The sequence below is a fragment of the Miniopterus schreibersii genome (assembly GCF_964146895.1).
Source record: "Miniopterus schreibersii genome assembly, chromosome: 5".
Taxonomy (NCBI): Eukaryota; Metazoa; Chordata; class Mammalia; order Chiroptera; family Miniopteridae; genus Miniopterus; species Miniopterus schreibersii.
In genome coordinates this window covers 27,276,524-27,297,259 of record NC_138106.1, presented here as the reverse complement: position 1 = coordinate 27,297,259, position 20,736 = coordinate 27,276,524, and the positions used below count along the sequence as shown (strand labels likewise).

Here is a 20,736-nt window from a genome sequence, read left to right as displayed (position 1 = left end):
CTAAAATATAGAAAAACCATTCTGAGTAATCAACTGCAACTGAAGACTAGCTAGAAAGCACCCTCATAACCAAGGACAAAAAGTGGAGACCACATAGAGACTGGTAGGAAGTACAGAGGCACAAGAGGGCTGGCTGGACTCCCACAGGCAGCAGCTGAAGGTCCAGAGGGAGATCTCAACTGGGGGGGCTTCCCACGGAGAACTCTGGGGCCTAAACCCCAGGCTGGGCTTCCTAGCCAAGAGCGCCAGAACAGAGAAAGGTGCCCACATAACGTCTGGATGTGAAAAGCTGCCAGGTATCTGTCTGCCAGGGAGAGACTGCTGGAAATGCAGGCCCCTCTTAAAAAGCCAATGCACAAAGTTTCATGTGCAGCCACTCACTTTGATCTCCAGCAGAGGGAGGGCAGAGTGGACTGGAGCTGTATGAGAAGAATCTAGGGTTGTGAGCTCTGAAGATAGAGGTCAGAGGGCACCCCTCTGGATTCCTGTGCCGAGTCATTCCCCCATACTGCTGAGGCAGACATTTACCTTCTAAGCAGCTTTTACCTGAGGAGGAAGCAATTGCCCCACCCTGCTGGAAAACCTCTCACCCTACCCTGAGGAGTTTCTACAGCCTGAGGCTCATTAAGAGAATCAGATTAATCAGACTGCAGGCAGAGGTGGACCTCAGAGTGCTTTGAGTCTTTGCCTGATCTGCATCTGGACTCAGGCCTTGGAAAAGCAGACTTTGATGTGTGTCTTGGTCCTGCCAAATGCACCCAGCCCCAACCGAGGGAACATCAAGCTGTGGGTTTCTGATAGCTTCAAACAGGCTACTCAAGGCCAGTCACAAACAGTGTCTGACATTGGCCTGCTTCAGAGACCCCCAAAAAGACTGAGAGTCCTAGCAGATCTACCTAATACATAGAAACAAACCCAAGTAGGCAGCCAAAATGGGGTGCCCCATTTGAAAGAACAAGAGAATTCTGCACATGACAAGCTAAGTGAAACGGAGATAAGCAATCTTTCAGATATAGAATTCAGAATACTGATTGTAAGGATGATGAGAAAAGGTAGGGAAACTATGAAGGAAATTGAGAATGACATAACAGAAATAAAGAATACATTGGAAGGAATAAACAGCAGATTAGGGGACGCTGAGAATCTAATCAACAAACTAGAATACAGGGTAGAAAGAAACACTCAATCAGAGATCCAAAAAGAAAAAACAATTAAAAAACTGGAGGACAGTTTAAGGGAGCTGTGGGACAACATGAAATGTAACAATATTTGCATTATAGGAGTACCAAAGGGGGAAAAGAATAAGCAAGGGATAGAGAATTTGTTTGAAAAAATAATGGCAGAAAACTTCCCTAACCTGGTGAAGGAAAAAGTCACACAAGTTCAAGAGGCACAGAGTCCCAAGCAAGAAAAATCTAAAGAGACCCACACCCAGACACATCATAAAATGCCAAAAATTCAAGACAAAGAGAGAATCTTAAAGGCAGCAAGAGAAAAGCAATCTGTTACCTGCAAAAGAGCTCCCATAAGGCTGTCAACTGACTTCTCATCAGAAACTCTACAGGACAGAGGGAATGGCATGACGTATTCAAGGTAATGCAAAACAAGGACCTGAAACCAAGACTACTCTATCCAGCAATGCTATCATTCAAAATAGATGGTGAAGTAAAGAGCTTCCCAGACAAAAAAAAAAAGCTAAAGGAGTTTATCACCACCAAACCAGCATTGCAGGAAATGTTAAAGGGACTGCTGTAATTTGAAGTAGAAATAGAGACAGAAACATAGGTATAAAGAAGTAAAATGGCAATAGATAAGCATCTATCAATAATAACTTTAAATGTGAATGGATTAAATGCTCCAATAAAAAGGCATAGGGTGGTTGAGTGGATAAGAAAACATGGCCCAAATATATGCTGTCTACAAGAGACCCACCTCAGAACAAGACTCACACAAGATAAGAGTGAAGGGATGGAAAAAAATTTTCCATGCAAATAGAAATGAAAAAAAAAAGCTGGGGTAGCAATACTCATATCGAACAAAATAGACTTCATAATGAGAGACAAGAAAGGTCACTACCTAATACTAAAGGAATCGATCAACAGGAGGACATAACCCTGATAAACATATATGCACCCAATATAGGAACTCCTAAATTTATAAAAAACTTCTAGAGGACTTTAAGGGAGAGATCGACAGCAATACAGTCATTCTAGGGGACTTTAACACCCCACTGACTTCACTGGATAGGACTTCCAGACAAAAAACAAGGAAACAGTGACCCTAAATGACACACTAGATCAGATGGATTTAATTGACATTTACAGAATATTTCACTCCAAAGCTGCAGAATATACATTCTTCTCAAGTGCACGTGGGACATTCTCAAAGATAGACCACATGTTAGGACACAAAACAAGTCTCTACAAGGTCAGCACTTCGAAAATTTATATGGAACCCAAAAAAGACCCTGTATAGCCATGGCAATCTTGAGAAAGAAGAACAAAGTTGGAGGGATCACAATACCAGATATCAAGTTATACTACAAAGCCACTGTAATCAAAACAGCCTGGTACTTGCACAAGAACAGAGATAGATCAGTGGAACAGAACAGAGAACCCAGAAATCGACCCAAGCCATTACGCTCAATATTTTGCAATAGAGGCAAGAACATACAACGGAGTAAAGACAATCTCTCTAATAAATGGTGTTGGGAAAATTGGACAGGTACATGCAAACAAATGAAACTAGACCACCAACTTACATCATACACAAAAATGAACTCAAAATGGATAAAAGACTTAATTGTAAGACTTGAAACCATAAAAATCCTAGAAGAAAATGTAGGCAGCAAAATCTCAGACATCTTTCGTAGCAATATGTTTGCTGATACATCTCCTAGGACAACAAAAACAAAGGATAAAATGAACAAATGGGACTAATCAAAATAAAAAGCTTCTGCACAGCAACAGAAACCATCAACAAAATGAAAAGGGAGCCCACTGTATGGGAGAACATATTTACCAATGACACATCTGATATATCCAAAATATATAAGGAATTCATACAACTTAAAAAGGAAGACAAACAATCCAATTAAAAAATGGGCAAAGAACCTAAATAGACACTTCTCCAAAGAGGACATATAGATGGCTAAGAGACATATGAAAAAATGCTCAATGTCGTTAATCATCAGAGAGATGCAAATTAAAACTACAATGAGGTATCACTTCACACCTGTCAGAATGGCTGCCATCAACAAATCAACAAACTACAAGTGCTGGCGAGGGTGTGGAGAAAAGGGCTTCCTAGTACACTGCTAATGGGAATGCAGACTGGTGCAGCCACTATGGAAAGCAGTATGGAGTTTCCTCAAAAAATTAAAAATCAACCTGCCATTTGACCCAGTGATCCCACTTCTAGGAATATATCCTAAGAAACCCAAAACACCAATCACAAAGAACTTATGCACCCCTACGTTCATAGCCGCGCAATTTACAATAACTAAGATCTGGAAACAGGCCAAGTGCCCATCAGTAGATGAGTGGATAAAAAAGCTGTGGCACATTTACACCATGGAATACTATGCAGCTGTAAAAAAGAAATGTCTCTTATCCTTTGGGACAGCATGGATGGAATTGGAGAGTATTAGGCTAAGTGAAATAAGCCAGTGGGAGAAAAACAAGTACCACATGATCTCACTCATATGTGGAATATAATAAACAAAATAAACTGATGAACAAACTGGATCCAGAGACATAGAAGCATGAAACAGACTGAGGGATCTCAGAGGGAAGGTGGGGATGGGGGAGTGGATGGGGAGAGGTTAATCAAATAACTTATATGTTTATAAGCATAACCCATGGACACAGACATTGGTATGGGGAACGCCTGGGGGGGGGGGGTGAATGCAGGGTGGAGGGGATCAATGGACGGGGAAGAGACATCTATAATGCTTTCAACAATAAAGATAAATTTAAAAAAAAGAACTTGACTTGGGCCTTGCCCATAATAAGAGATTATCAGAGATGACCTCTTTTGACCTATCTGTAGGGCAGGGCAAACTTTCATTTCGTAAACATCTGCTCTTCTTATCACCCTGCAACGACCCTTTGGAGCCCCCAGGTGCATTACCTCATCCCTAGCTCAGGATGTCTTATTTACCTCAATCCCCCTTTCTATCTCTGAACCTCTCCTGCATGTGGGGTCTCCGACTCTCTCATGTATGCGGATTCCCATACACATGTATGTATTAAATTTGGTTATTTTTCTCTTCTTAAAAAAAAAGAAGGGAAGGAGGGAGGGGAAAAGAAAAGTCACAGACCTCTTGAAGTTGTTGAAGATCTTAAGTCATGTCTTGCAGTGTACCTCTCGTTTATCTAAATGTTCCTTTAAAACCACCCTCTGATTCAGTGTGCTGTTCATAAGTACGAAGGGTAATTTTTGCCCTAAGAACATTCCTGGTACTGTGAGCCTTCCCCATGAAACACCTGACGAGTTTCCTGCTTTGGGCTGAGAGAGACTCTGCAAGAACAAGAGTGACAAGGACACAGGCAGCAATGGGAGGGTGGGAAAGGGAGAGAAGAGCAGGGGGAGCGAGAGTGAAGGCCAGGTGTGGAGAAGTGTGGGGGGGGTGAAGCGGTAGAGTCCAAGCTGGAAACGGAACCAGTGAGGAGGGGTCATGTATTTTAGGGAGCAGGGAGAGACAACTGAAAAGGGAAGGCCTTAAAGAGAGAAAAGGAAAATGATAGAGGGAGCCTGGTTGAGACAGGCCGTGCACGCTGAGCGAGCTCCCTGAACGCCCACTTGCCCACCAGGAGGGAATGGGGAGAAATGGAGGGTTAGTGTGCTCAGCTTGATTCCGCTCTTCCCCTCCCCGTCCTGTGAGTCAACTCAGAGCAATTTCCTGTTTTCCTGGGCAACCTTAAAGCCTCCCATAGTTCCCTTAGTCTCCCTCCCTGACCTGAGGCTTTGCGACCAGTCAGCAAGATAATATCCCAGTCCACGCAAGCTGAACTCTTAAGCAGGTCCCAAGTCCCCGCCTCACTGAAATAGCCCTAGATAATGGGTACAGGAAGGGTGATGGCTTAAGCATTCTGTTTTTCACGATGGTGTTTACCCGAACAGAAAAGAGCTTTTCACAAGTTCTTGATGCAGAGCAGACATGGAGAGTTTGGCTCCTTGAAAGTGAATTGATCAGGGAGACAGAAAAATGGCTGTGCAGGTGACTAGAGAAAACCCTTATTAGGAAATAATTCAGCTTCGATCCATCTCCATTGACGCTCTCTCTTTTTGTTTGTTTGTTTCTAGGTAGAAGAACGGTCCAGGCTCAACCGGCAGAGCTCACCTGCCATGCCTCACAAGGTTGCCAACAGGATATCTGACCCCAACTTGCCCCCAAGGTCGGAGTCCTTCAGTATCAGTGGGGTTCAGCCTGCTCGGACTCCCCCTATGCTCAGACCTGTTGACCCACAGGTACGTTCTCCCCTTTGTTCCATTGGACATTTCAATGGAGAGACAGATGAACCTGTTAAAGGCCCAGGGGACTGTAACATTGATTCAGGCATAGGGCCAGTGGAATGTTGGCCCTTAATACAGGATCTGTAGTATATAGGAGGCCCGCTCAGGTTGAAGGCTAGAGGAAGGGCTGAGAAAGAACAGCACCCCCTTAACTCTGAGCCCACCACAAAGCCACTTCTTGGTAATTTGGCGTCTCTGGAGAACCACAGAAGTTTCTGTGAGGTGGGAACAAACATTATTTTAGTTTTAATTATCAAAATTCACATAGACCTTTGATATATGTAAACTATTCTATTATCTCTTGTTCCTTGGGATTTAGGTATAATTCTGAAACTGGAAAAATTAGATGGACTTGGATAACAATGTGTTTTCTAAAAGTGAGGTCACTGACCAGCAGCATCAGCATCACCCAGGAACTTGGTAAAAATGCAGATTCTTGGGTCCACCTCAGACCCATTGATCAACAACCCTTGAGTGGGGTGTGGCAACCTGTGGTTTAACAAGCCTTCCAGGTGATTCTGATGCACTGAAGAGTTTGAGATCCACTAGTTTAAGGTAGCTGAAAAAGAAAAAAGGTTACTCCACTTTTAGAAAAAGAGGAAGTTTCTAGAAGTTTTAGAGGATTTTTAAAATTATATATTACAAAAAATGAAAGATGAAGTGAAATAAAGTATACAGTTTCATGAAAAATAAAGCTAATGAAGCTACTTTCACCCAAATGTCTTCAATTTCTTCCAGGCATCCACCTGCATAATATATTTTGAGATCACCTTTGAAATATGTAATGCTATTTGAACTGTAGTTTTTAAAAATAGTGCTAAAATCAAGGACTCTTGGTTTTAGTTTGCCTTTAGCATATGAGGGCCAAGATTTTTCGGAGCATATGCCACCTGAGCATATCTTGCCCTTGTTTGTTTTTATTTGCATATAATTCTCCCATGCCTGACCTTTTATAGGACACATTTTTATAGGAATTTCTCTTTTAACACACAGACTCTCTCTTTTAAAACCCCTAACTTTGACCTTTTAGGGCACTTTTTGCTCTGTAAAGGAGAGAGTAGAGGAAAAATTTATGAAACTTATGAAAGTGACTAGGAAATGAAAATACAGATATCCTGTGACAGACAACTCATTGGATTAGATTTTCAGAGCTTTTGATTTTTGTTATTTCTTTGGCTCTTTTAAGTAAGTTTGTGTTTTGTGCTACATGTTTTTAAAATATACTTTATTGTAATATTATTATTTAATATATTCAATGATATTTAACATTAATATAAATTTGGTTACAGTTTTATTCTGGTAGAAGCATAACATTCAGCTGAGCTAGACTTTGAGGATTTTCTCTGAACTATAATAACATTCCAGATTTCAGATGAAAAGGTTTGAAGAGGCTGGGGCAGGACTGCTCCAGGATAGGACCTCAAGGGCAAGAAGAATGGGGCCAGGCTTATTGGGGGGTGCGGAGCTGGAGAAATGCCCCCCAGCAGTCCAGGCACTGGGATTTCAGACCAAAGAGGGTCTGATAGGTCCCTTGTCCAAAGCAGATATTAAATGAATGTTTGTTGAATTAACAATTGAATTTAGAAAACATTCTAGATGTTTCCTCCACCAAGATTTACTGAATACCTTCCACATGCCAGGCAAAGTGCTAGACTCAGACATACAGTGTCAGATGTAGCTCCTTCCTCCAGGGAACTTACTTTTGTGATGGAGGAGGAGACAAGCTTGCGTGGCATTAACAATTAAGTGTGAGCAGTGCTAACAGGAAAGGGTACTCTGAAATCTAGGTTTTAATGATTTGTCTTAAAGAGCCAGATTTCCCCAGAAAAACTACATGTCTTTCCTGCATGAAAAATACCACCACATGCCAAATTGTGCAACTCTTACAACTCTGAAAGAACTGTCCTGGAGTTAAGAGGTATATAACATCATAGGTGGTAAGAACCGGTTCATCACAAAGCAGGAGAGCATAGCAGCTAGGTGTACTACGGGGGTATGTGTGGGTTCCTACCCAGGCTCTGGCACACATTCGCTGTGAAATCTAGGGTGTTACTTAACCTCTCTGCACCTTACATTCTCACATGTAAACTGGGGAAAATAATTGTGTCAACCTCATGGTGGATTTAGTGAGTTCCTAGGAAGTAAAATATCAGAGCAATTCTTATTTTACAGCTTAAGAGTAGTCTCTAAAGTCAAGATCAGGGGTTTTAAACAGTGACTTTTCTAATATTAGAAGTACTTATAAATGTATTTCTAGTCAATAAATGTTCACTTAAAATTGTTAATGTTACTATCATCACACTTACTTCACTGACCTCTTAGCAAGTAAATCATTTAACTTTTGGCCAGGAACCCTGGTTCAGCCTTACACAGCTCTAAATGGAATATTTTGAAGAGCTTTTAAAAGCATGCTGTAGTGAGCTGTGATGGACTTTATGTACACCAGTCCTCGTGCCCTGAAACTTTATTTTCTCTTCCTCTGGGTGAGGTACTAGCGGATCTGCTCTTTCTTCTGATAATCCTGCTCTGGTGTTGGTTTGGTGCCTAGATCCCGCATCTGGTAGCTGTAAAGTCGCAGGGACCCGCCCTGACCGCCTCCCAGTCCGTGCACGAGCAGCCCACCAAGGGCCTGTCCGGGTTTCAGGAGGCGCTGAGCGTGAGCTCTCACCGCGCTGAGATGCCGCGCCAGAACTCGGACCCCACCTCGGAGAACCCCCCTCTCCCCACGCGCATCGAGAAGTTCGACCGCAGCTCTTGGTTACGACAGGAAGAAGACATTCCACCAAAGGTAACATCGTTGATGATGATGATGATCCCTATTCCAGACCTTTAATAATACTGGACTTCATGCCAAGGCACTATCCCTTGTTACGTCTGCTTGGTCCCTCCTGATTCCCAAGCTGTCACTTGGATTGTTATTTATCATTTCTCACCTCTGTTTTCCCCAAACAGAGGGAGGCTCAGTTTGATCAGATGACTTGGAGGTATATATCCTCTATCCAGAACTAGAACTCTCAACCCCAAACATTCTAAATTATTTTTTTACTATCCATATTAAGAAAAAAAAATGGATATTTTTATTGGTGAGGAAATCTGCATCTAGACAAATTAAAAACTCCTAGATAAAAAGAAGAAAATTTGTTTATTCTTATCTTTAACAATACAAGGTGAAGCCAGATTTCAGGTGTTCAGAAGATAGCATTGCTCCTAGAATGTTTTGGTTAGCCCCATTTGAGGAAAGCTCCTTCTAGGCCAGGTCATAATTTAATTCCAACTTTCATTCATTACGGAGGGTAAAACTGTAGGGTAAAATGACCATCACCCAGCGCTGGACAGGGCTTTAATCCTGTTTGGTATTATGTTTGCAGATTGACCTTTCAAAGCACAGTGTTTTGGGGTTTGTCTTTAATTATTAATTGCAAGTTGATGAGAGAGTGGAAGCATGCAGGATGTATTGCAATAGTTTCTCTGAGCTCACTGATATGCGGCTTATGTCCCAAGTTCTAGGCTGATACCCTAGTTTCTCACCAGATTTCATAATTTCCTTATCTGTTTATCAGTTGTGATGTGAGCTAAAAATGAAACTCAATTTATCTGGATGGCTCTTATCTGATGCAGTTTCCAGTGATCAGGTGAGTCTGTGGTACCCTAAAGAAATTTCTGGTATGTACCACTCTTGCAAAAAAGAAGGAACTCAGTGAATGAAAATAATGAGCGTGATCTGTTTTTAAATTTGTTTTTAAAATTCAGGACCATACTCCTTAATGGTTGCTGAATATGCTTCAATGCCTTTTGTTTGATTTTATTTACAGAGTTAAATTGTTCTTTGAGAAAGGAAAGATGTTTCTTCCCTGTTTCTGATAATGGCTGTAACTCCTGATAAATCTTTCGAAAGGAGTGAGTCACTTTTCAGGCAGTCACCTATGGAAGCTATTTTATGGGAAATATTTCTGAATTCTGCTTCTCTTTCAGGTGCCTCAAAGAACAACTTCTATATCCCCAGCGTTAGCCAGAAAGAACTCTCCTGGAAATGGTAGTGCTCTGGGACCCAGACTAGGATCTCAACCCATCAGAGCAAGGTAAAGGGAAAAGACAGTTAAGGTGAAGGAATAAGTCCCCATCACCACTGTCATTGCTTTCCTAAAAAAATGTCTTTGCTCTTTTTTCACTTCAGAGGCATATTGAATGGCCATGTGGACAGTGAGCTTGGCTGGGCCAGAGCATAAGCCTTTTATTTCTTCAGTAGCCTTTCACAGACATCAGTGCACAGTGGGGAGGAGTAAAATTGCAAGGATAAATCTGGTTGTCGTATCCCAAACCATCACTTGCGAGACCATTTTAAAAAATCAACAGAATAAAATGGCCTGATTTGAGGTAATTTTTAGCATCAGGTCAAGAAGTGTGCCCTGAGAACCATTGAGACTTTAGAAAGTAATTGACAAAGAAATGCAGTAGTGACCAGCTGCAGAGCTTCCCAGCTTGGCAAATGCACAAGGACTAGCTCTTATGAGGAAATCCCTGCTTTGGCGTTATGGAGGGTCACTGAAATATAGCTGCACTCTCCGAGACTTTTCCATCAATGATGTACAGTCCTGCAGTCTGGAAGTTGCATCCACCTACCAGTTGGTGTCAAGGTCTCAAGAGAAGCTGGAAAGTAAACAGCATCTTTACAGTATCTGAGCAGATTTTAAGCGGTAGCAGATGCTGTTGGCTGCTACAGGTCCTCAAGCTTCCCTCAGATTTTTCATGATGAACACTCCCCTTTTTAGAACCAACTGAAATAGCAATTGGCCTCTGCTGAGACTATATAAAGGATAAGCTTGGACAGCCTGTTTTCTTCTTCATTGTGTTCATAATAAGAGAAGGACTCTCCCTTGCTAATGAGAGAGGGGCTAGAAATGAAGATTATGATTATTTGTAGATATCTTTAAAGGATGGAATGCTTCTGATCCTAAAGCTTTAATCTTCCTCTTCACATGAAAAGCCTTAGGAAGGGGTCAGTCCATAAATAAGATGGAACTGTGCTAAGAACACGAATCCCTTTAGGGCAAAGAAGCTAACTCATACCGACTGCAAGAAGCTCTGAATGAGCCGTTTTTGGCAGTGACATGTCAGATTCACGCTGAGTGGGTGCTGCTGTAAGCAGTGCTGAGGAACACTGGGCTGTACTGTGACCAGAGAGCCAGCCTGAACTTTCTCTGTCACCCCCTTCAAGCAGCTAGAAGCCCCAATTATCACTGCTGCTTCTCCTTTGAACTCTTCCCTGAGGCTCTGTTCACTGATCAGTTACTTAGAATTTTAGTTGCTGTAGATCAAGCATGATTTCAACTTTAAGTCTTTCCTTCTATCAACCAAAAGAAAGAGAACTATTATTATATAGTCAAATTAAAAGCAGCTCTTAGTTCCCCTTGAAGTGTTATTTTAATGATGTCAGGGCCTAAGATAGGTGACGTTTGATGGTCAGCGGTTTGCAAAACATGTGCTTTTCCCTCAGAACCACTTAAAGGTTGGACTTTGTGCAAAGAATGCAGGCTTTGTGAGACAGCTGACATTTTTCTGCTTACAGAGGCGGTAGGGAGGGAGAGAGCTAAAAGGTAATAATTACTTACATTGAAAGTCAGAGGGATTACAGAGGACAGAGAAGATGGACAATCCCCATCTTTGCCACATGGAACAATCCTACAGACACACCTGCTTCTAGCTATTACATGTGTCCAAGTGGCCAACGCTTAAGATCTGAATCAGACTTTGCAACTCTGGATTGCATTGCATTTTTAAAAGCTTGAGGACCTGGCTTCTTTATTGTGAGAGAGATAGCTTTAGTGCATCTTTGCTGCATAACAAAGCACCCTAAAATTTAGTGGTTGAAGTAATAACAATTTATTATTTCTCACAATTCTATGGGTTTGCTAAGAAGTTCTGTTGGGCTCGCTTGAGCTCACGCATGCAGCTGCACTGAGCTGATGGGTCAGCTGCATCTCCATGTGGTCTTTCTTCCTGAGTTTCTTTACTGTTTGCCCATCTCAGTCCAGGAAGGAAGTACTTTTTGTTTGCACAAGTACTTTTTGTTTGCATCGTCTTTACTGATGTCCTATTGGCCTCCATAGGTCACATAGTCAAGCCCCGAGTCAGTGTATAAAGGACTACACAGGCCATGGACACTGGGAGATGTGATTCACTGAGGGCCATTACTGATATATAGAGACCCTCCTACTTTCTGATGGTCCAAATAAGGTCTTCAGAGTTCTTTTTGTACCATTTGTCAGACAGCTGCCCACCCATAAAGCCATAAAAAAAGGATAGCTTTTAAATGATTCATCCTGTATAATGATGCTAAGCTCTGCTGCTTGTCCTCCCAGCCTTTCCTTGAAATGGCTTTTAAAGGAGACTAGAAAATTAGAATATTTAGAATGGATCTCAAGGAAGATATCATGTGTAGTAAGGGACAGGTTTGGGATGTTTTGTTATCAATATTTTTATTTCATTTGCTAAACTTAGCAAATGTATATTAAGGATCCACTATGTGCAAGGCTGTATGTTGTCTTGGGACCCAGTGGCTGACTCAACCAAGGCTGCCTGACTCGGGCCCAGGGGTCAGAGGATATAATATTCCTGCTGCTCTTTGAAGCTACAGGTATTATTAGGGGCAGAATTCTATTTCTGAGTCCCCAAGTGACCACTTGGAGAGGAACCAAAAGGAGAGCAGTTCTACCTGTGCATATTGCATATCGGTGAAGAGAAAGAGGCAGAGCCTAATGGTTGAGAAGTTCAGCTTTCGCTTCCTGAATCCAGCACTAATGAGCCCAGTTACTAGATGAAGGACATTAGATAGCAACTGCAGAATGTGTGCTAATTTTTTATAATTTGGGAAATAATATGTTTTAATCAATAAACTACTTAGTATCCCGAATAGAAGACTTTTGAGTTAAAATGGGCATATACAAGCATGTACCTGTAACATGAGGAAAAATAAAAACTTTACTGTTTTCAATAAGCTTCCTTCTCCCAGAGAAAACTGCCTGTTCTGGTGTGGCATGTGTGGACAGCAGAAGAGTTTTCTCTTGGGCTGTCCACACATGCCACACCAAATCAAAAAGAGACATGTTTTTAAATAGATACAGTATGGAGGAGGTGCAGCTGTGCTGGCATCAGTTGGTCAAGAAGACGTTCTTGGGTCTCCCCTGTGGATCCCTGCCTTCTGCTTAGTTTGGGGCAATTTCATATTTATTTCTTTATTCATTAAACACTCTGGAACACCTATAAATGCAGAGTTCTGTTCAGTGTCAGTGTGTATTACAGATGTTAACTAATTTAAACCATATGACAACTCTTTGAAGTAGTGACTATAATCAACTCCATTTTTATAGATGTAGAAACTGAGATAAACACAAGTAAATTACCCAAGATGACAAAATTAGTAAGTGATGGAGCCAACATTTGAAAGCTGGCAGTCTCGCACCGAGTCCTCGCTCAGAAGCACCATTCCATGCTAATCCGTCAGCAGGGAAGGCAGCTGTCCTTGCTGCCGCATGCCGAGAGGAAGGGGCTCGTGCCCTGCTGACCGACGGGGCACATTTTGCCTCCGCCTTTCTCGCTGTATAATTTAGTGAGTCTGCTAACAGCTCATCTTAATCTTATGGTTACTGATCTTCATCTATTGATATTCGCTTCCTCTTAAAGGTTGTTGTCCCATGAGAACTATTGATACCCCCCAAATTTCCCTACTCAGGCTGGAACTAGTATCATCATATGCTTTTAACTATTTCCCTCCTAGAAGGCGAGAGTCTGGGTGAAAACAGGGCCCCCATGACCCCACCGCCTGCTTCCTGTCCTTCCTTCTCCAGCATGTGCAGCTGGGTTTTGCTCAGGCTGCAAGGTCAAAGGGCAGTTCTCAGATGCTTTATGGACTCCCAAATGCCTTGTGTTGTCAAGGTGATGAATTAAGTTTAAATCAAGATTTGATTTGCTCATTTGTGAAAATACTTTTTTTTTTTATTCCAGGCACTTTGATATTTAACTTTGATCCATGTGTTCTCTTAAAGCAAATTAAAATTCGATCAAACAAGTACACTCTATGAAAAGATTTAAATTCAGTCTGAAACGCCCAGTCAAAACTCAATAACTTAAATGCTTAATTTCAAAAAATAATTCTCTGTCCCATCCCAAACCTGTCTTCTTATGACTCCTTTATCTTCATTGGCTGTGTCATCAAAGAAGGAAGTAAAGTGAATTTTGGCAGTCAGCCAGTTAATTACAGACTTGGCCCAAGTATTTGGGCCAAGAAATCACTTTGTAATACTAATTTTATGTTTTGACTTTTAATATGATTCAACTAAATGGAACAATTGCCACATTTTTCATTTTACTGTGTCTTTTATAGACAAAGCAGCATTGTCTGCGGGATGGCAAATGTCTGAACTAAAAGTTAGCATTTAAAGAAAGCTATATGAATGTTTGCAAGTTTTTACACATTTGTATCTGAGTCAGCTCAGTTAATATGTGAACAAGAGAATCTCTTATTTCACAGAATTCTGAAACTGATCTCCCCTCAGAGCATTTATCTCAGACCCTTCGCCCTGAGGCCAGACCATTGCTACATAATAAGGAAGAGAAAAATGTGAACAGTATGACTTTTTTTCCCCGAAATACTCATACTTTACAAAAAAATAAGAAAGAAAAGGCATTTTAAAGTTTTTCCTGTTTCTATATGTGGTTACATAGAAACGAAATACTTCTTTGAGTCTTCAGTGGCAAAAATAGCATCAGTGTTAAGATCAGCACCCATGCAGGCCAGCTCCAGCGGGAAGGACTTGTGCTAACGAGGCCCAGGTCAGGGGCTTAATGCCCATGGGAACCAATTAGCTTCACAGAGAAAAAAGCTCTGTCCCATCAGAGATGCATGCTCATCACAGCTGGTTCTGCTAATAGCTATGACCCGCTTTTATGCAAGGACACCTGACTCAGGCCTTATCACCACACGTGACAGCGGCATCCTACCTGGTCCGCCTGCTTCTCTCCTGGCCAGTCATTCATAAGCCTACCCTGGGAGACCCATGTTCTCTGCCAGGCTCTGCAGGCCATTGCTGCATAAGCCACCCATTTCCTCTGGTCACGCACTGTCCCAGGGTTTCCTAACACAGGCTTTGCTACTCCATCAAGGTGATGTCCTCTCTATGCCAATAAGCCCTAGGAAAACCCCAGCCCCTGCGTCTTTACTTCGGCTCTTTCCCGTCTTGCTTTCCACCCCTCCAAGAACCAATCAAGTCCTGTCTCCTTCCTGACACCACCTTGCCTGCTCTGGGCTATTCGTTGTTTCCCAGACTCCAACAGCGTTTATAGACTTTCACACACAGCATGCAGAGTGTTGCCTTGTTCTCTTATTTTCTCAGCACACACTCATCCCTAGGATTGTGTTGTAATTGGACAGTCTTTCCTGTGACCTGTGCTCTCCTCCACTCCAAGCTGGCAAAGGGCATGGCTGTATCTTGTTCACTCTGTGTGGCAAATGCCTGACCCAGTGCCCGGTATAGACCAATGAAGTGAATGAATAAATACTACAGTTGGGGAGTAGCAAACATATGAAGACAAATAATACAAAAATATTTTATAAAAAGTAGAGCTAATAGCCTGCCAACAAACTAATTTGTTCTTGAAATAACACTTAACTTATTTGAAAACATACCTCCCTTTGATAATAGCCAAAGTATATAAAGACTTCCTCCAAGAAATTAAAAAATACAGATACACCACTAGCTATACAAGCAAAGAACTTGATTAAGCAATTCACTGAAGAGGAATTATAAATGGCAAATAAATGTGAATAAAAATTAATGCATCTCAGTAGTAATATTTTAAACTGCATTAAAACAACAAGATGCAAAATTTTTTACAAATTACCAAACTGCTCATAATAAAGTGTGATAAGAATTCAGTGAGGTGGACTATCACATACACTGCAGTGAAGACTGCTAATACCTTTGTGTATTCACATACAAATGTGCACACACATACCCCAGTTCGTGCCCTTTCAACCGAGAGTTGCAATTCTAGGAAAGAGGCGTGACTGGATATTTTTATGCACGTAGGTAGCTGTTTTAGTGTTATGTGTCACAGCGATGTATTGGAAGCACGAAAATGTCTAACAGTAGAGGAATGCTTCAACTAATGCATCTAATTTCTGGACTATTATGCAGGCATTATTGTTTGTAGAAGCATAAGAAGTACTCACAATGCTGTGTTAAGGGGAAAAAACAAGCTGCAAAACTGAATATATAGTATGCTTCCATATATACAAAAGAAAGACTGGAAGTGATATACCAAATAGTAAAATATAGTTGAACATCTCTTGGTTCAGAGATTGCATGTGTTGCTTCCTTATTTTTATCTTTTTATATTTTTCAAGTTTTTTACAATGAGCACAAGATAAATGGCTTCAAAGAAAGCCTCCTTTGAAGATTCAGCATTTCAGAACTAATACTTGAAGCGTGATGATCCAAGAGTTGGGTCAAGAGTTCATCCTGTCCAGATAGTGATCTCTTTATCCCTTTGCACTGAGATGGAACTGGACTGTGCTTGTGTCTACCAAGGGCAAGGCTTGAGAGTGTAGTCACTGTGCTCTGTCGTCCTTGTAGCAACCCTGACCTCCGGAGAACTGAGCCCGTCTTGGAGAGCCCCTTGCAGAGGACCAGCAGTGGCAGTTCCTCCAGCTCCAGCACCCCCAGCTCCCAGCCCAGCTCCCAAGGTGGCTCGCAGCCTGGATCGCAAGCAGGGTCCAGTGAAAGGACCAGAGTTCGAGGTAAAGCTTTCCCTTACCTCTCCCTGACAGCATGGCCTGGCGAGGAGAGCCATAGGCAGGGAATCAGGCTGTTCCCTGACTTCTATAACTTCTGCTTCTGGCATGGCCACCACTGTGTGATTCTGAACGTCCCCTTAACTGCTCTCAGCCTCATGTCCTTAGAGGAGTGGGCCACCATCCCCAATTATGTAACATCTGGTGTGGACTAAATCCTTTCTAATCACAGATACCAATGTTTTTCAGGGAGAGCACAGACTATGGTATTATTTGAAAATATAATCACTCACCAGTCACTGAATTTCCATCTTCATTTGATTTCCTGGTTAAAGTTTCCTGTACCCCCAAGTATCCTCTTTCCATTGTGCCAATAGTCCCTTTTTATATTCTGAACATAGTTCGCAATATTAGTTATTTTTCAAACTGAAATTCAATAAAGACTAATATAGAATACATATATACTTGAGAAGAAATAAAATTGTGACTTTAAAATATATTTAACTCCTCTGGTTATTCCTATTAGAGAGGTAAAAATTAGCCTCTGACCATTTAATTCGAGTCATTCATCATTGTTCAGTCTTCATTAAAGAGGAAGCTTGTGAAAAACCTTAGTGTGCCCAGCTAATTACACACAACAGCGCATTGTTTCCAGCTAATCTAAATTCCCTCTTTCTGAATAACCTTCAGAAGATGATTTTGCTTCCAAGTAATAAAAACCAAGACTTTTTAAAGTGCTATTTGATAAATATTAACACACTTTTCTTAGCCTTTTCACTAGATGCAATCTTAATTTACCTTCTAAACCTTTTCAGGGTTTTAAATAAATAAAGTCACTGCATGTCCATTTTGAAAAGGTTGGCATCAGACATGCGATGCCCCTTTCTCTGAACTGGGGTGTGGACTGGCCCATGGCGGCCCTTGTATGCATTCTTCTGGCTCAGTGGCACAGCCCACAGCTATGTACACTTGTGTTGCCTTGATCCAAATATAAATTTACTTAATTTAGAAACCTGCCATTCCCTTACCTTTTTCTATTGATAACTTAATATTCTTAGTAAGAGTAAATGCTAAAAAAAATCTCTTATCTGGTTCAGTTTTAATTCTTACCTTCTTTCCTTTGGCCCCTAGTTTTTCTGGATCAAAAGCACTCATATCTTTGGGATGTCCCTGCCTTGGAAAAAACATTTCAAAACAAAAGAATCTCTCCCACCCTAGATTGCTTCTTTACCTATAAGCTCTGTAGCTGTCAGGGAGCCCTCCCCCACCCTTGCTCTGTATCTCTTCTAGGATCCTTCCTCTTTATCATCAACATTCTCTTTCCTGCCCCCCATTCTTTCTTCCTTAAAGGACCCAGACAATTCCCTCCACCACCACCACCCCACTCAAAAACAATTCCACCCAATAAAACAGGTTTCTAATTTTTCCCCACAAAATTCCATCAGAATAACCTATCCCGATGGGTAGGTGGTAAAGGAAGAAACCAAACACCGAATCTTAAGACTAGGACTTTGAGAAATCAGACAGAATCGCAGCTCTGTCCATAAGTTCAGTGTGACCTTGGGTCACCGGGTTCTCTCTCTAAGTCTGTGTTCACCTGTAAAATAGGAAACTGTGCCACATCACTGGGTTGGAGCGAGGATTGACATAGAAAGCATTTAGCTTGACACACAATTAATGCTCAGTAAGTGGCAGTGGTTGTTGTGTGTGCTAGTTTTTCTTAGTAGTAGTAGTGACTTCCATGTTGTAAGCCTAAACGGGCTTGCTTGATTTAGTTTGCCTGGGCATTTACTGTTTTTGCATGGATTTGCTTGAGGATGTACCTAAGTGAACAGGTCAGCTGAGTAATCCTGAAGAATGACTCCCCACAGAGCTCCTGAACTGGAGCCAGCACGCTCTGACGGTCATTGTTTATCTTGGCCTCTGTTTCTTCCTCTAGCCAACAGCAAGTCGGAAGGATCACCTGTGCTCCCCCATGAGCCTTCCAAGGTGAAACCGGAGGAATCCAGGGACATTACCCGATCTAGTCGACCAGCTGTGAGTGCTTTTCTCTCAAAGATTTTTAAACTTTTAATTTACCAGAGAACCTATAGGATAAAGTAGCTGAAGATATGCTTGTGACTATGAAATAAAAATTGTTGCGATTAATAAGAAGAAGCATCCAGAAGGAAGTCATACCTGATGAGGAAGAGCTGAACAGATCTTGGGTTGCTTGTCTGCCTTTAGGGATTTGGTGATCATTTTCAACTAGCTCATATCATTCATTCCAGAATTTCTATTTAGCAGCTTTAGCCAAAAGATGTCAAAACTAGCAGTTAAGGAAATTTGGGCACTTTCTATGGTTTTTCTCATCAGTTCTGCCCTTTACCCATATTATTTTCCATATGAATTAATATTACAATTTTTCTGCTGCTTTTCATGCCTCTAGGACTATAATTTCAGGACCAAAACCTGATAAGCATGGTCTGCTAGGGAGCCCGATAGCATGAATTCTAGCTGCATCGCTTTGATGCTACAGACCCCAAGTAGCCTTAAAGAAATAAGAGCATGGAGTCTCAAATTTGAAAGTTAAAAATTAATTTGGGATGAGTTACTATCAACTTAAATTTTCTGAGAATCTTTTCTATGAAATAAATGTGAAGCCTTTTCGGTTTACTCTGCTTACTACATTTTAAAGTAAGGGAGTATAATGAGAGTAATAATGAAGGGAATTTGCACTCATCTGGGTTGAGGTTCTCTGTGCCCTTTTGCATTTATCTGTTGTGTACTAACAATTCCTGTTTTGTGTCTAACCTGCTGCCTTTCTTCTGGCTTTTTCCTTTCCTGTGGACTCTTCTGGATTGGGTTCTTCTTATCTCAGAGCTATAAGAAAGCTATAGATGAGGTTAGTATTACCTTTCTTTGGTCATACTTTGACAAAATGTAAATATAAAACTGATTTTCTGATGCTGACACTGAGAAAAGTGACCCACCGGATCACAGATTTAAAGTTCACTCATTTGGAGTGATCTGTTGGGAAAAGACCCCCTTCAGTAGAATCCAGCCTAAGACCCTCAGACACCAGTATGAAGCTCCAGAGACCTTCCTTCTAAGTCAAAATGTCACTTTTCCAATCTTGCTAAAAATAAGCATTAGTGCTTTATTATTGGCAGAGTTTCTCATTCTAGTATCTTCCAGTAGCAAACCTGAGCTTTTAGCCTGTGCTCTCCAGCCTTCCTAGGGGATGGTGGTTTTACTAACAAAGAAAAGAGACATCATTCTAAGGCACTCAGAATTTATAGTGTGTGATTTGTGAGCAAGGAGTTACTGGGTATTGTTAGATTAATTTTGTGGAACATTAACTACAGCATCAACAGCAACAGCAACTTTAGTTAATGAATACTGGCGAGTTAAGTGACTTTATTTCCTTATTCATGGAGACATTTTTCCATTAGGAAAATATATGGCTTTGTCGATCTTAGGTAGCTTGCTAAGAAGGATGACTGCCTTACTGCTGTTTGTCAGACCTGCATGAATACAGCATAGTGGAGGTCTTTTTTAAGAGACAGGCCTTGCAAAGGGTCCTGACTGCATGGAATCTGAAGACTACCATTGTGGCTTTAAGGCTGTAGCTCTGCTGAGCACCATTTTTGCAAAATACAGAAAAGGCACTGGCTCTGGAGTCAACAAGCTGCATTCAAAATCTGGCTCCCCCAATAAGTAACTGGCTGGGACTAGTCCTGTAACCTCTCTGGGCAACAGTTTTCTTACCTGTAAAATGGGGATGAAAATTCCTGCATGGCCTTGCTCACATGATTACTTAGGATCACTCAAGATCATGTGTGTGAGAGCATTTTATGAAGTATGAAATGCTACGTAAAGCCAAGAGGATGTCCTCATATTAAGGTTTGGGCCAGAGGCATGGGCTATTTTGGCAGGTAGGAGAAGCATGTTTCTGTGCATCTGGTCTTTACTAAAAAGCCTCACTTTTTCAGCATTATGACTGCCTCACCACTCACAGTGATTTAGGGAGTAATTTTCATGGTTAAAGGATAATTGCTTATAAAAGAATGAGACCCTACATGTCTGCATTGTGTGGATGGCACTTACAGAATGGAAAAAGGAGAAGATTTTTAATTGCTCTGTGCCTCAGCCTTGCTCCTTTCCTTCATAGTAGTGAGAAGGATAGGGATTGTCTCAATTTGTATCAGCTTTCTCTCAGAGAACTGAAGAAAGAGAGCCATGGTCTGGTGCTCTGGCCACCAATAAAGTGGTTGTGTGTGTGCACAACTGAAGGGAAATCTCGTGAGTCCAGAAACTGGCATGAAGGTGACTGTCATGAGGGAAAGGTTTCTCATGGATTTTGTCTGGTTGACCCAGGATATTTTAGGCTCTTAAAAATTGCTTCGTTTTGGTATACTCAGGCACACTGGACAGAGATGAGAGGGGAC

General features: G+C 41.5%; 1 protein-coding gene across 5 annotated transcripts in view; it reads left to right on the top strand.

Annotated features, from left to right (window-relative positions):
• TNIK (TRAF2 and NCK interacting kinase) overlaps positions 1-20,736 on the top strand; it is a 302,339-nt gene that overhangs the window by 248,610 nt on the left and 32,993 nt on the right. For 3 of the 5 annotated variants that reach the window (XM_081138204.1, XM_081138203.1, XM_081138201.1), the window contains 5 exons: positions 5,308-5,472; positions 8,066-8,305; positions 9,490-9,596; positions 16,149-16,312; positions 18,246-18,343. In XM_081138204.1, coding sequence (XP_080994330.1) covers positions 5,308-5,472; positions 8,066-8,305; positions 9,490-9,596; positions 16,149-16,312; positions 18,246-18,343 — 774 coding nt within the window. Of the gene's footprint in view, positions 1-5,307; positions 5,473-8,065; positions 8,306-9,489; positions 9,597-16,148; positions 16,313-18,245; positions 18,344-19,166; positions 19,191-20,736 lie in introns of all 5 variants that reach the window. The other 2 variants (XM_081138202.1, XM_081138200.1) reach the window with 1 other exon arrangement.